The 14,208-nt window shown below is 33.2% G+C and overlaps 1 protein-coding gene across 1 annotated transcript; it reads left to right on the top strand.

Annotated features, from left to right (window-relative positions):
* Positions 1-3,042: 3,042 nt before the first annotated feature.
* On the top strand, positions 3,043-11,630 carry LOC140433283 (phospholipid phosphatase 1-like). The gene is made up of 3 exons (XM_072521311.1): positions 3,043-3,325; positions 8,442-8,920; positions 11,255-11,630. Exons 1-3 carry the CDS (start codon positions 3,190-3,192, stop codon positions 11,558-11,560), a joined length of 921 nt encoding a protein of 306 aa, XP_072377412.1. The 5' UTR covers positions 3,043-3,189; the 3' UTR covers positions 11,561-11,630.
* The last annotated feature ends 2,578 nt before the right edge of the window (positions 11,631-14,208 follow it).

Below are 14,208 nucleotides of genomic sequence, written 5' to 3'. Positions count from 1 at the left end.
TAAAACTATGTCATCTGCGAATCTCAAGTGGTTTAAGTATGATCCGTCAACGTTGATGCCCTTGTTGTTCCATTCTAGTTTCTTAAAAATGTCTTCTAGAGCAAGGGTAAATAGTTTGGGAGAGATGGTGTCTCCTTGTCTTACTCCCCGTTGTAGTCTTATGGGATTAGTTTTTGTGCTTTCGTCCAGCTTTATCTGCATGGTGGCATTTTCATATATGTTTTTAATTATGTTAGTGTATTTTGAATCTATACGTGCATTTTCTAGAGATTCAAGCACTGCCCATAATTCGATGAAATCGAATGCTTTATAAAAATCGACGAACGCCATATGAATTGGAACCTTATACTTGATGCATTTTTCTATCAATGCAGTGGCGCATTCAGGGGGGGTTTTGGGGGTTAACCTCCCCCCAGGACCCTATTCCGACAATGTTACTCAAACATTTTAAGGACTCAAAATGGAGGTAGCATCATAAAAAAAATTTCGGTGACCAACCGAAACCCTCCCCCCCCAGAGGCAAATTCTAGGTGCGCTACTGTATCAGTGTTCTTACAGTGTGCAAGTGGTTTATGGTACTAAAATGTTTTCTGAATCCAGCGTGCTCGATAGGTTGATAGAAATCGAGCTTATGTGTTAGGCGGTTGGTTATGATTTTAGTTAGTAATTTATACAGATGTGATAGCAAGGATATTGGTCGGTAATTCTCGATGTTTGCTTTGTCTCCTTTCTTGAATAGTAGAATGACTTCGGAGTTGTACCATTCTTGAGGAATCTTTGCTTCATCAATTACTTTATTAAATAAAATATTTAATACCTTTTCCATTTTTCTGCCACCAATTTTCAATATTTCAACCTTAATTTTATCCTCTCCCGGACATTTATTCGTTTTTAGTTAATTTAGGGCCATTCTTATTTCATAGTCGGTTATGTCCGGTATTTCTTTTGAGCCGGTGTTAATTATTGTTCGTTTAGTACGTCGTTGTTGTGATTGTGTATTTACCGAGTATAATTTAGTGTAGAGTTTTTCAATGGCCTCGCTTATTTCCTTTCTGTCTCGGACGGTGACGTTTTTCTCATTTTTTATTTCTACGATTTTTGTTATGCCGCTTGAGTTTTTTGCTTTCAGTACTTTCATATTGCAGTTATCTTGTATTATATCTTTTATTAAATTGTTAGTATAGTTTCTATGATTGTTCCTAATTTCTTTCTTTACGTTTTTGTTTAAACTTTTTAAGCTGTCCTAAGTTCGATCTGTTCTGTTTTGTATTTCTTGGAGTAGTTTAATTGTATTAGTTTAGAATTTTGATGTTTTGGCTGTTTTCGTGTTTGAGCATATTTTCTTAACCGATGTTGTTACAGTTACTTTTATTTTATTGGCTAGTCCGTTTATATCCATTTGTTTCAGTGTCTCTATTGATTTTACTCTTGTGCTTAGCTCTTTTTGGTATTCCGTTTGTTTTTGAAACAGGACATCGGTGGTTGGGTATCGTTCTCGTTTAATAAGTTTGTTTCGTTCTACTCTCGTCTGTATTTTAATATTCGCTCTAACCAATCTATGGTCACTCCCGGTATAGAATTTGTTTAGTACTGTCACGTCGGTGCATATGTTTTGGTTATTGGAGAGTACATAGTTTATTTCGTTCGTTTTCTTGTCTGGGTTGATCCATGTCCATTTATGTTGTTTAGATTTTTTAAAGAAAGTGTTGAGACAAAATAAATTTTCCTTGTTTAAGTATTTGTACAACATCTCACCCCTTTCGTTCCTGGTGTCCAGCCCAAAGCGACCGATATATTGTGTGTCGCCCTCTTCTTTTGTTCCAATTTTCGCATTAAAATTTCCTGTGATTATTACAAAGTGTAATTTTTCTTGGTTCCTTGCTATCGTAAAATGATTCAGCTTCCTGTTTTGTTGAGTTTGCTGTCGGTGCATATCTATGTATTATCTGTAAGCTGTATCTGCTGTTCAAAGCGATGACAAGATATATGACTCTGTTTGATACTGTACAGAACTTTGTTACTTTATAGGGAGCTTGTTTGTTTATTAGGAACGCTACACCGCCTATGTAATGATTTTCACATTTGACTTGCTCCGCCAAAAAGTCCTTCATTCAGGGAAAGATTGAAGGCAAGAGAGGAGTCGCCAAATTTGGATTGCGAAAAAGCCCTTCGTTTCGCTTCTTGTTAGGTTGGTGTATTCTGTGATTGAACCAATAGTTGTAATATGTGACTTACGTATTACTTTTTCCAGAGCCAGATTGAACCCTATACAGGAAAGAGGGTGTCCCTGGCGCAGCCCGTTATTTATTTTAAAAGGTTCAGATAGTTCCCCCTGAAATCGTACTCTACGTTGAACTTTTTTAAGAGTTAGTTTTGTTAAATTTACCAACTGATTTGGTATTCCTAGCTCTTTTATTGCTATGCACATTTCTCTTCTATTCACAGAGTCGTAGGCTGCTTTGTAGTCTATAAAAATGTGATGAGTATCAATGCCATATTTCAGTGTTTTTTTCTAAAATTTGTTTTAGTGTTGCAATTTGATGAATTATCTATTTACCATCCGTTCTGCATATGGTGCCATACAGTGACATAGTACTGTGAAAAATATTTTATATGGTGCATTTAGAAGCGTAATTCCTCTGTGGTTAGAGCATTAAAAGATATCTCCTTTTTTGTATATGGTGGAGGAATTTCTATATCCATATTTCTTTTATAAGCTGCTGTTTTGCCATTATGGTATCGTGGCCACGTTTTTTATATAGTTCAGCTGGGAGATTATCTATTCCGGATGATTTGTTTCTGGTTACTTTTTAAACTGCATCTTTAATTTCAAGAATCGTTGGTGGTTCCTCTTTGTAGAGTATTATTTTCGCGAATCTGTAGTTTTTCCGTGTATTATTTTTTAGAATAATTGTTTGTTGTTTTAGTGCCGCCTATGCAAAAATATTTTAAACTCATTGTGTCAACATCTACCAAATCGTTCTAGTTTTTACATATTTGATATCTTATCAGTTAATAATTTATACAACACTAATATTTAATCAAGAAACGTATCTACATGAGATTGTATCTTACTATTAATCTTACTTATTTTAGTACCTAAAAGAAGTAAATAAAAAAGATATGACTCTGTCAAAATGTGTTATTTTAAATAACGTTTGCTATTAGTTAATTTTTCTTGTAATCAACATGGGTGTAATATTATCAATATTAGGACTAGCTGAACCAAAACTTTCGTTGAGGCCACAAAAAGTGGTAGTCGGAACTGTATATGGTATTCAAATAACTTTAGCCTATCTGCTTAATTTTCTCGTAAGCACCTTTGGTAAGTTTTTTTTTGATATTTTGCTATAAAGTGTTTATTTGTTAATTTTTCTTTATAGCGTAAATAACGCGAAAAGTAATTATCAAATAGGGGTATATACCGCAAGAACCGCGTTAAGAATTTGAAATTCGACGTTTCGACACCCATTTTGGAGCCATTATCAAGAGGGATACGGTTTTATTCGAGTTCAAGGTCTTCCTACTTCCCTCACTCGTGACGTACCAGTATCTTGTTCTGTATAAATACAAGAACCGTCAAACAACGCTGAGGTCTTAATCTGCCTACTCCTCAGTGTCGAATGACGACCGGTCTTACCTTGTGTAGCTGCTTTCATACTTTCTGTATGCGAGGGAACGGTATGCTCGGAAACGGTCTGATTCTCGATTTTCGTTAAGCAGCGGATGGGGGCGATGGTTTTTGCTTTTTCAAAATCTATTTTGTGGGGCCTGTCTGAATATGATGTTGGGCTAGGACTGACGTAGTATCGGAATGTTTTACAGATATAGAATGTTCGTAAATGCGGTTATGGATTCGTCAATTTATCTGCCCTATGTAAGTACGTGGGAAACTGGAACAAGGTATCATAGACACCACGGTCTTCATTAGGGATTTGATCGTTTACGGAACTGACGAGATTGAACAACTTGTAGTGATTAGTGAAGATGGTTTTGATGTTTAGAGGGTTAAGAATTCTACTGATCTTGTCAGTGACACCTTTAATAAAAGATTTTGGGTTAATCAGGCGGTTTCTCTTTTGGATGGAATGGGGTTTAGAGATTTTTGAATGTTCCTATTGATTTGGGTTTTGTGGTAGCTGTTTTGTAAGAGTGTTGTCTTATTGAACTGATTTCGGATGATCTGTGATTTTTGTCGCTAAGTCTTATGGAACGGGAAACAAGAGTGTTGATAACTGAATTGAGTTGGACGGGGTGATGATGTGACTGGGTATTGAGATAACGGTTTATATGAGTGGGTTTCCGGTACACGGAATAGGAAAAACTGTAAATAAGAACATCAAGAAATGGCAAAGACGCTTCAGACTCAACTTCCATCGTGAATTGAATACTGGGATGTACTCCATTCAGGTGGGAGAGGAAGCGATCTAATGTAATACCATGGGGCCAAGTACAAAGGTGTCAACGTACCGTAACCAGCAAGTGGGTTTGAGATTTGATAAGGACAGGGCTGTGGTTTCGAAGTGTTTTATGTATAATATATCAGCTATTATTGGCTGACTTGACGTCGAGTTTTAAATCCTCAACGCGGTTCTTACCGAGAATATATATATATATATATATATATATATATATATATATATATATATATATATATATATATGAAAGTGAAACTTCTCCATAACGGACACCAACGGGGGAAATAATTGTCCGTTGTGTAGAGTTATCGCTTAATCAATTGAAATAAGAAGGAGGTTTCAATTTGCTTGATCTTTAATTATACATTTTCGTAAATATTTGCATAAGCATACACACAACTAAAACAAATAAAATACTAATGTAAAAAAAGGTAGGTATTACTTCTTAAAAAAATCATCATTCATCATTTTGATTTGTTTTTTTGTTTTAAGCATTATTTTTCACAATTTCTGACACAAAATTTCGAATAACATCAGATATTTTTGGACTTACTCTTGCATCACCTTTAATATATAAAAAATAATTCTTCTAAGTTCTAGTTCATCGTCACTCCCAATGTCGGAAACATTTGACACATGTTCGTTTTCTTTAAAATCACTAACACATCTAGCTACGTTTACTTCAGGATTTTCCGTCAATAGAGCTGCATCAATCTCTAGGTAGTTCAAACAGTTTTCAACTCCATGACTTTCCCAAAATGTTGACAATGGAAAATCCTCTTTCAGGTCTTGTAGCTCCTGATTTTCCACAATTTTTTTTCCATTAGTATCGCTTTTTAAAAAACCGCATCTAATGAAACACTTTTTAATTGTTTTGATTGAAATGTCTCTCCATGCTGTCATAATCCAAATTGAGGCGTCAGCAATCGTTATGGCCTTCTCCAGTTCAGCCGTTGATAAAGAACCGTCTATAGGATTTAAAGTTCTTCTTTCTCTAAAAAACTTCTTATTTAAAGATTTAAAGTTTTTAATTATTCTTAGGTCTAACGGTTGATAATGTGCTGTAGAATTTGGTGGCAAAAATATTATCGATATGTTAGATAACTGAATATCCAGATGGGATGTTATGTTGTCTAGAAATAAGAGAATGTTCCTTTTTTGACGTTGCATTTTTTTGTCAAATTTGTGCAGCCAATTTGTCATGATATCACTAGTCATCCAGGCCTTATTGTTGTAGTACCAGTCGACTTGGAGTTTCTCAAATTTTTAAACATCGAGGATTTTACTTTTACCAATCACCAAAAGTTTTGCTTTTTCCCCATTTAAATTTACCCACAATAATATGGTCAGCCTTTCCTAAGCAGATTTATCCCCACTGCACTAAAATTTTGCAGCAATTATCACACCACTATGAAATGGCTTTTTTAATTTCATATTTTGTTACTATATTTTAAACAGTACAACCATTTTCCTAATATGTGAGCTTAGTAGTTTAGGATTATTCTAAGACCATTATAACTTCTCTATGTTAAATGCGCTGCCATGTTCTAAATCTGAAACAATTGTTAGTTTCGCTGCTGGTTACAAGATGTCACTGTTGGTCTTAAATCTGATAAACTATTTGTGTTCGGTAATGTCAAAATAACACGTGCACACTGAATTTACCCACTGGTTTCGTATAAATGGCTTTGGTTGTGTGATTTATATCATAATTTCAAGGTAGGTGCAGTTGTATAACCTAGCTTGATTATAGCTATCTTCTGTTGTGAAATATTGCGATCGGGGTAAGTTTAAGTAATATTATATGCCTATACAATATATCTGTATCGTTTAAATGCTTAACCTCAAATTGAATATACCGAGTAACCTCTATTTTTTGTATGTTTCAAAAATGGAACTTGCTGTATGTTGCTAATTGAGATTTTTCTTTTTAGTTTGGAATTATGGATGTGAAAATATTTTATGGAAAGAAAACGAGTTGTTCAGCTGATACTCTGAACAATCTAATCGATGACCTAAATGAGAAGCAGTTTGATTCTGCAGACATATTCCTTTATTTTCCAGCGGAAGATTCTAATGAAGATTTTGAATCATGGGATGATGTGAATATCAATGATTTTTCTGATAAGTTTTCATCAAAGATACTGAACGCCCCAGCTGAGGCAACTATTATTTCACAATATGAGACACAAGAGGCTGAAGATATGTTCTTGATGAGCGATGATGAACTTCTAATAAATGTGGCTCAATTTAATAAAAGAGCGAATAAATCAAATGCATAAAACGACTGGAAGGGAGGTGATTTGTCCCAAGATAAGCATCAAGCAAATATCTCACTTTTAAATCGAAATAATGTTCACTGTGAAAGTGCAACCGACTTCTTTACACTTTTTTGATGTGAGAATACCTTTGAATACATAAAAGACGAGACTATAAAGTATGCCTGACACAAAAATGCAAACACATCATTTGAGGTTACGAGTGAAGAACTCAAAGTATTCTTTAAAATCACACTGATTTCTGGTTATTCTCAAAGGCCCAGAAAAGGTATGTACTGAAGTTTGGATTTGGATCTCAGAAACGAAGCAATCGCCGACGCAATGTTGATAAATAGGTTTAGAGAAATTTTGCAAAATTTACATTTTTCAGATAACACTCAGCTACAAAAAATGATAAGTTTGCTAAAATAAGACCACTCATAGAACATTTAAACAATTCATTTATAAAACGTGTGCCGGTTGATAAAACCATATCAGTATCTGTTGATGAATCCATGGTACCGTACTACAGCCACCATAGCTGTAAACAGCGTATTCAAGGGAAACCTATTAAATATGGGTTTAAATTTTGGTCTGAGATTGTACCAAATGTTTGTCTTGTGGGTACCGAACCTTACCAAGGGAAAGAAACCTTACTCGGAGAGAGTAACTTGGGGCCAGGTGTATAACGCTGATGAATTTGTTGAAAATATGCGTCCATTGGATTTATTAGGGTTTACAAGAAACATTGTGACAATATATCTACTACTCAACCCTCGATAACCAAAAACCTGATAATACAAAGCTAGAAACATCATTTCGAAAAATTCTAGGATCTGTTTTACAAAATGTGTCGGTTCTTACCTAATTCTCTTAAAACAAAGCAGATGCAAAATTTGTAAAACAAAAACAACTTTTGGATGCGGTATTTGTAAAATTAATTTACATTCTATTAATTGTTTCAAATCTTTTCATATAAAAAATATATAGATCCTCTCAAAATGTTAACATTTTTTTATCAATAAATGTTTAAGTTTAAATTGATGTTGTTGATTTTTTATTACATACTTATGGCCACATTCCAAAATTGGAAGAAAAAATTTTAGACACAGGGCTATTGTGAAAAATTTTAGAATTTTTTGTAGAACAAAAATCTAACGCAGAAAAGTTTTATGTTTACTCCGCGAAAACATTAGAATGCTAACTATCACAAGTCAGCTGCACGAACACTCCCAGCAACTCTGATTACAATTCTATATTCTACGAGTCATAGATGGCCCATTAATAGCAATGTAATACTTGCCTTCATGTAACTATTGACACACCTCTCTCCTGTACATTCACAGTTCATGAAACTAATGAGACATAATGCTAAAAATTCACAATTATACTCCGTTTGAAAATTATTGAGAGCACAGATTTTATAACACAGCTCATTTACATTTTAAGTTGGATTTTTTTTTGAAATTTATCGAATAGATCATATTACTTTTATAAATTCTTGTACAAAACTGAGACAAGAAGATCTCGATATTTTTGAGTATTCTGCTTTAAACAGTAATGTATAAAGACCGTTATAATCTTCTACTTTACATCAAGCATAGAAAGGAATAATCCTTAACTATAATGAGAAAAATTCATGAACGCCCTGTTTTTGTTTAAGTTTAAGCTCCGATCACTTCGGGCTCATCAGATAGTAGTAGTAGGTTAAAGTGAGAATAATAACAGAAATATATTGTTATAAATCTAGAATATTTTTTTACAGCTGTATTGATGATTGTTCTCTTGGAGTTTGGTACAATACCTGCTGTACAACAAGGTTTTTATTGTGGAGATCCTCTTATATCACATAAATATACCGGTGATACAATTCATCCAGTCACATTAGGATTAACAGCTCCTGCTCTAGTGATAGTGATGGTATTGGTTACAGAACTGCTGGCCCATCAGTCGATAAAGCAAATCAACTGGCATGCTGTAGTATTCTACGTTAGTGAGGCTTCAGTAGGTGCGACATTAACTTTACTGGTTACATCAATAGGAAAAGTATTAGTTGGTGAACACAGACCTCATTTTTTGGATACCTGTCAGCCTGACACTGCGGTGAACTGTTCTATCGGCACGTTCATAGAAACTTTTACCTGTAAGTCAACAGAATTTGCACCTTCATTTTTGGTTGACTCCTCCTTGTCATTCCCATCAGGACACTCTTCAATTGCCTGGTATATTGGAATATTCTCAACAGTAAGTATTTTTTAAATTTTTTACTTAAAGCAGTGAATATTGTTTCTACCTATTTGTGTGTGGTTTCGAAGAAGTTGTTTGACACATAGGGAGAGAAAGAGAGTGAATGGGAAAACAGAGTTTTTCAACAAACTCCAAAATATTTGGAGTTTGTTGTCAGATTGATTAGTTCTATGGCGCGATAGAGAGCATACAGTTCAGCTGTGTAGATAGTACTGACATTAGATAGTTTGAATTTAAGGACCTTCTCTGGAGTTACTACAGACGCTCCCACACCTTCGGATGATTTTGAACCATCAGTGTATATCTGGGTATGATTTTTATAACGACTAATGATTTTTCTAAAATGGGAAATAATTAGATCAGGATTAGTGGAGTTTTTATCAAATGACGTAAGTTCAAAGTTATATGATGGTATGTTTTGAATCCAAGGTGGATTATGATCATATGTGTATGGAAGACATTCAGGTATGACAATATCAAACAGATGCAAATGGTCTTTTATTCTTTAATAGAAAGGTTTATTAGAACGGTGATTTGCATTAAGGTTTGGATAATTATCAGTAAAAGTATTTCTATAGACAGGATTTTTTGCATTATCCTAAATTTTTGTTGCATATGTTAGACTAAGGTAAACTCTTCTATCATTTAACGACAACTCATTTGCTTCGCAAAGTAAACTTTCAATCGGTGTTGTACAAAAGGCTCCCAGGCATATTCTGAGTGCTGTGTTATGAATAGTATCGAGCTTTTTAAGTACTGATTTCGATGCTGAGTCGTAAGCTATAGCCGCGTAGTCTAGCTGTGATCGTATAATAGTTCTGTATATAATTAGCACTGTACTCCTGTCTGAACCCCAATTCTTGTGTGCTAGAATTTTTAGTAAATTTAATCTTCTGTAACATTTACATGCTAGATTATTGATATGTTCTTTCCAATTCAACTTTCTGTCAAAAGTAACTCCTAGCAATTTTAGCGAATCTTTTTGTTGTAGTGATTGATTGTATAGATATAATGAGATTGGTGTACTGACTTTGTTTTTAGAAAATACTATATATTTAGTTTTAGTTGTTGAAAAGATAAATCCAGTTTCCTTTAAGGAAAGTCCAGGTTGTTTAAGTTTTTGCTTTGACCAAATATTACGGGATCGTCAGCATATAAGCGGCCTTCAAGTGGAATTTTTAAATTTCGTAGAACATCATTTATGGCAATTATAAATAGCGTAGGACTTATAACAGATCCCTGAGGAATTCCATTTTCCAATTCCACTTTTGACGACAAATTACCATTTACTCTAACTTGGATATATCTTTTATATAAGAAGTTTTTTATAAATGCAAGGCAATGTCCTTTGATTTCTAAATCGTACAGTAATCTGATGATACGGTGGCGCCAAGCTGTATCAAAGGCTCTTTCAATGTCGAAGAATATTCCAATACATTTTTGATTAAGGGAGAAGGCTTCATGTACACTGCTTTCTAGGTCTATAATATTGTCTAGAGTTGATCTATTTTGTCGGAAACCACTTTGTTCTGGAATAATAATATTTCGATCTTCAAGTGTCCAGAGGAGAGGACGGTTGACCATTTTTTCTAACAGTTTGCATGCGGTACATGTTAGCGCAATTGGTCTATAAGACTCAGGATCTGTTTTGGGGCATTTTGGTTTTAATATAGGTATTATAATAGAATCTCTTCATACTGTTGGAAATTTCTGTTGTGTCCTAAAAATAATATTAAATATGTTAAGAAGATGATTGTGTGCATTCTCAGGTAAATGCTTAAGAAAAACCATTGGGATGTTATCTGGACCCTCACTAGTCTCTTTAAATGAGTTTAATGCATATTTGTATTCATTTATATTAAATGTGGTGTTTAAAGCATCTGTGTCACCTACAAACGGTATAATTACATTGCATTCTTCGTTCTGTTTAAATTTGATAAAATTATTATTATAATTGCTTGTATTAGATCTATTTTTATACGTATTAGCAAATTCTTCTGCTATTTCTAGGTCATCTGTGATTATTTTATTATCTTTCTTTAGTTGAGTGATTTTGTTATAAGCCGGTATTCCAGATATTTTTTTGACATTCTTGCACATTTCAGACATAGGGGTTCTACTGTTTATACTGGACACAAATTCTAATAGTTTGTTTATATATAATTTAATCAAATCATATAAATAATTTTAATATTTATAGGTTTATAAATATTGTCTTTTTATTTTTTTTGTGGGAAAGGTTTTTAAGGAATCTCTTAAGCACAATATATTTTTTAATAACAATATATTTTCATTTCTATCTATTCTATATTTTTATTTCTATCTTTTCAGTACGTAGTTCACGTAAGAATGACAACTGTTAACTCTGGTTATATCATGCGACCATTCTTAATTTCTTTTTGTCTTACCTGGTCCATGGTGTGCTCATTGTCAAGAATCACCGACAGAAGACATCATTGGTGGGACGTATTGGCAGGTACCGTGCTTGGAATTGTATTTGCAGCATATACTATAAAAGTTATGCATGAAAAAATTAAAGAAAACAATGTCCCTATTTGCAATATATGTTTGGAACGGGAAGTGCCACTTAATGTTAATGGGGTTAACAGCCGAACTAATGTAGGTTTTGAACTCTAAACAATAATTTGTTGTTATTGTATTTATTTATTTATATGTATTTTAGAGAATACAATATTTTACTTTTTTATTTTGGATGTTTCATTTTGTTGTCACATTTTTTGACCTGTTTCTTAACATAACAAAGAAATCTACTTCCAGTAACTAGGTAATAGTTGAAATATTGGTTTTTCAATACCCATAATATTTTAAATTGAAATTATAATTACAATAGTGGGTTACTTAATTTATCATCTGCATAGCAATAATGATATCCACTCCAAAATTCTGGAACCCGGTATCAGTTTTTACAGATCTAGTGGATGGGTGCCATATGTTTTAGGAGTCACTTGGCAGTCTCCCTTACAGGAGAGTATCAAGACACTCCAAAAACATCTTTTTGTTTTGGGAGTCATGCAAGCTGCCTAAACTTCTGATGTATTGTCGGAATAAAGATATTCCTAATATCATCTTATAACTTCCAGTAAGCTGGTAAATGAAATTAAAAAGAAATATCACTGTATATACATATTTATTTTAACGTTTTTATTATACGTAAAGGGTTCAAATGTGGTAGTAAAGCTTCCAGATAATGTGGCAAAATACTGGTCCAGAGACAAAATATACCATTTGTGGCGAATTGTGGTTTCAAAATGTATATTTAAACGGCAACTTAATACAATTTTCATAAAACATATATAACTATTGATGATTCCAGCGACGAAAATAATGAATTTAAATGTAATAGTGTTTCAAATTTACATTTCTTTAATATTTATGATTTTTAATAAAATTTGTTACCGAAATATATAAAAGAAAGGTAGAGTTAAACAAAATACAAACTCAACTGTCACTTGGTGGAAAACCGCTATAATACGCGCTGATTAAGCTAAAACCCCTACACACGTCCCGACTAAGCCATCCAACTCTGTCGTAATCGACAAAGTTGAGCTCGACAACGTTAGGCCGGACAGTTGGTGTGTATGGTATAGGCATTATGGTATAGGCTTGTTGACCGACAAATATAGTTGTTACGTTCCCACTCGAAAGGTTGGGTATGGGACCGATATATATGTAGTTGTATCTTTGGCAGTTTTTGTGCTTTTATTTTTGAGAAATTTATTTAGTTATGAGAAATTAGTTTCCTTAATTTCTGATTTATCTCTTATTCACAAGATGATAAAACATGTACAGCTGCCTACTTATGGGAGTGGTGTTAAAGCAGAGTCCGCAATTCATTGAGTTGTTCACTGGTAAGTAGTTCATCCAGTTAAAGAATCCGTATAGATTGCAGTCAAAGTGTATATTGAAATAACCAAAATTCAATGTAAGATTTTACATTTTTCTTTACTTTATTTAATTTACTTTTACTTTTTTAATTTTTCGTTTTCATTTTTTTAAATAACATTTATTATTGAAAGCATTTTGAAATTCAATATTTTACCAGATAATCAAGAGATATAAAATTTAAATCTTTATAAAGATGTATGTTTTAAAAGTATCATTTTAGAATGGATATTGCTGTTTTTGTAAAATGTAATTTAATATGCCCTGTTTAATATGTTACTGAATCGTGAGTCTAAGCTTAGAATCTACAAAACAGAAATTATAGATGTGAAACGTGAATTCTTTCAACCACTGATGAAAATCAAATAAGAATATTTGAGTGCAAAATATCAAGAAAGATATTTGTATCAACTCATTGATGTCGTTTGATTTGTAAAGTCACAAAGGCTAAACTGGCTTTGCGACTTACAAAGAATGCCAGATAATCGAGCTGTAAAAGTAATCCAGAAATAGAAACCAAAAGGAAATAGGACGAGAGGAAGGCCCCGTAAAAGGTGGTTAGACGATGTAGAGGAAGACCATAAAACCATGAACATCAGACAGTAGCGAAGGAAAGTATCCGATAGGACAGAATGAAAGAACTGTTAAGCCAGCAAAGACCCACAAAGGGTTATAGCGCCAATAGAAGAAGAACAAGAAGAATTTAATATGTCCAGTTAGTTACCATACTGAGTTGTTGATCCAGATATAAACATAGCTGGTAGGTAACCACTTTATATTATTTTTATTTCTCTACTAAGCTTACCTTCTCTGGGACAACAAATAAACAATTCTAATAATTTTTAATAAAGACCACATAATGTAAGTGTGATTGCTTCTTTATGCTTTGGAGATTTAAGGAAAAGATTATACCTATTTGTTCAATTGTCTTTATATATTTTTTATTTTTGTATGAATCCTCCGACTTATAGGATCCTTGGATTTTCCTTGTCACTTACAAGGTGGCATGAGGTGGCGCCCTTTTTATTTAATTCAATTTAGTCTACTTTCCTTTTAGTCTTTAAACATGTATTTCTTCGTTTAATTGAAATTCAAGGACAGAACTTCCCTTTAAGTTAGTTTTTACCTTACCCAAAATAGCGCCCAACTTCTGGGTCTCCTTTTTTAATCATTAAGGTTACATATACGATACATTACAATATGAGGTTTAAAAATAAGTTTTTCTTAAGTCCTTTTTAATCATTAAGGTTACATATACGATACATTACAATATGAGGTTTAAAAATAGATTTTTTAGATCTAAAATTAGGTTTACTGACAGTTTTATATTCAAAATAAAAAAAGACCTGAAATGTGGTTGAGAAATGAAAAAATATAGGGAC

The sequence above is a fragment of the Diabrotica undecimpunctata genome, chromosome 2 (genome assembly GCF_040954645.1).
Source record: "Diabrotica undecimpunctata isolate CICGRU chromosome 2, icDiaUnde3, whole genome shotgun sequence".
In the NCBI taxonomy this organism is placed as follows: Eukaryota; Metazoa; Arthropoda; class Insecta; order Coleoptera; family Chrysomelidae; genus Diabrotica; species Diabrotica undecimpunctata.
This window is presented reverse-complemented; position numbering and strand designations above follow the sequence as displayed.

Bases quoted from the DNA above. Each gene is read 5' to 3' on its own strand.
- LOC140433283 (XM_072521311.1), top strand. From the start codon at position 3,190: ATGGGTGTAATATTATCAATATTAGGACTAGCTGAACCAAAACTTTCG. The intron at 3,326-8,441 runs GTAAGTTTTTTT...ATTTTTTTACAG, and splicing joins TTTTCTCGTAAGCACCTTTG to CTGTATTGATGATTGTTCTC. The intron at 8,921-11,254 runs GTAAGTATTTTT...CTATCTTTTCAG, and splicing joins ATATTGGAATATTCTCAACA to TACGTAGTTCACGTAAGAAT.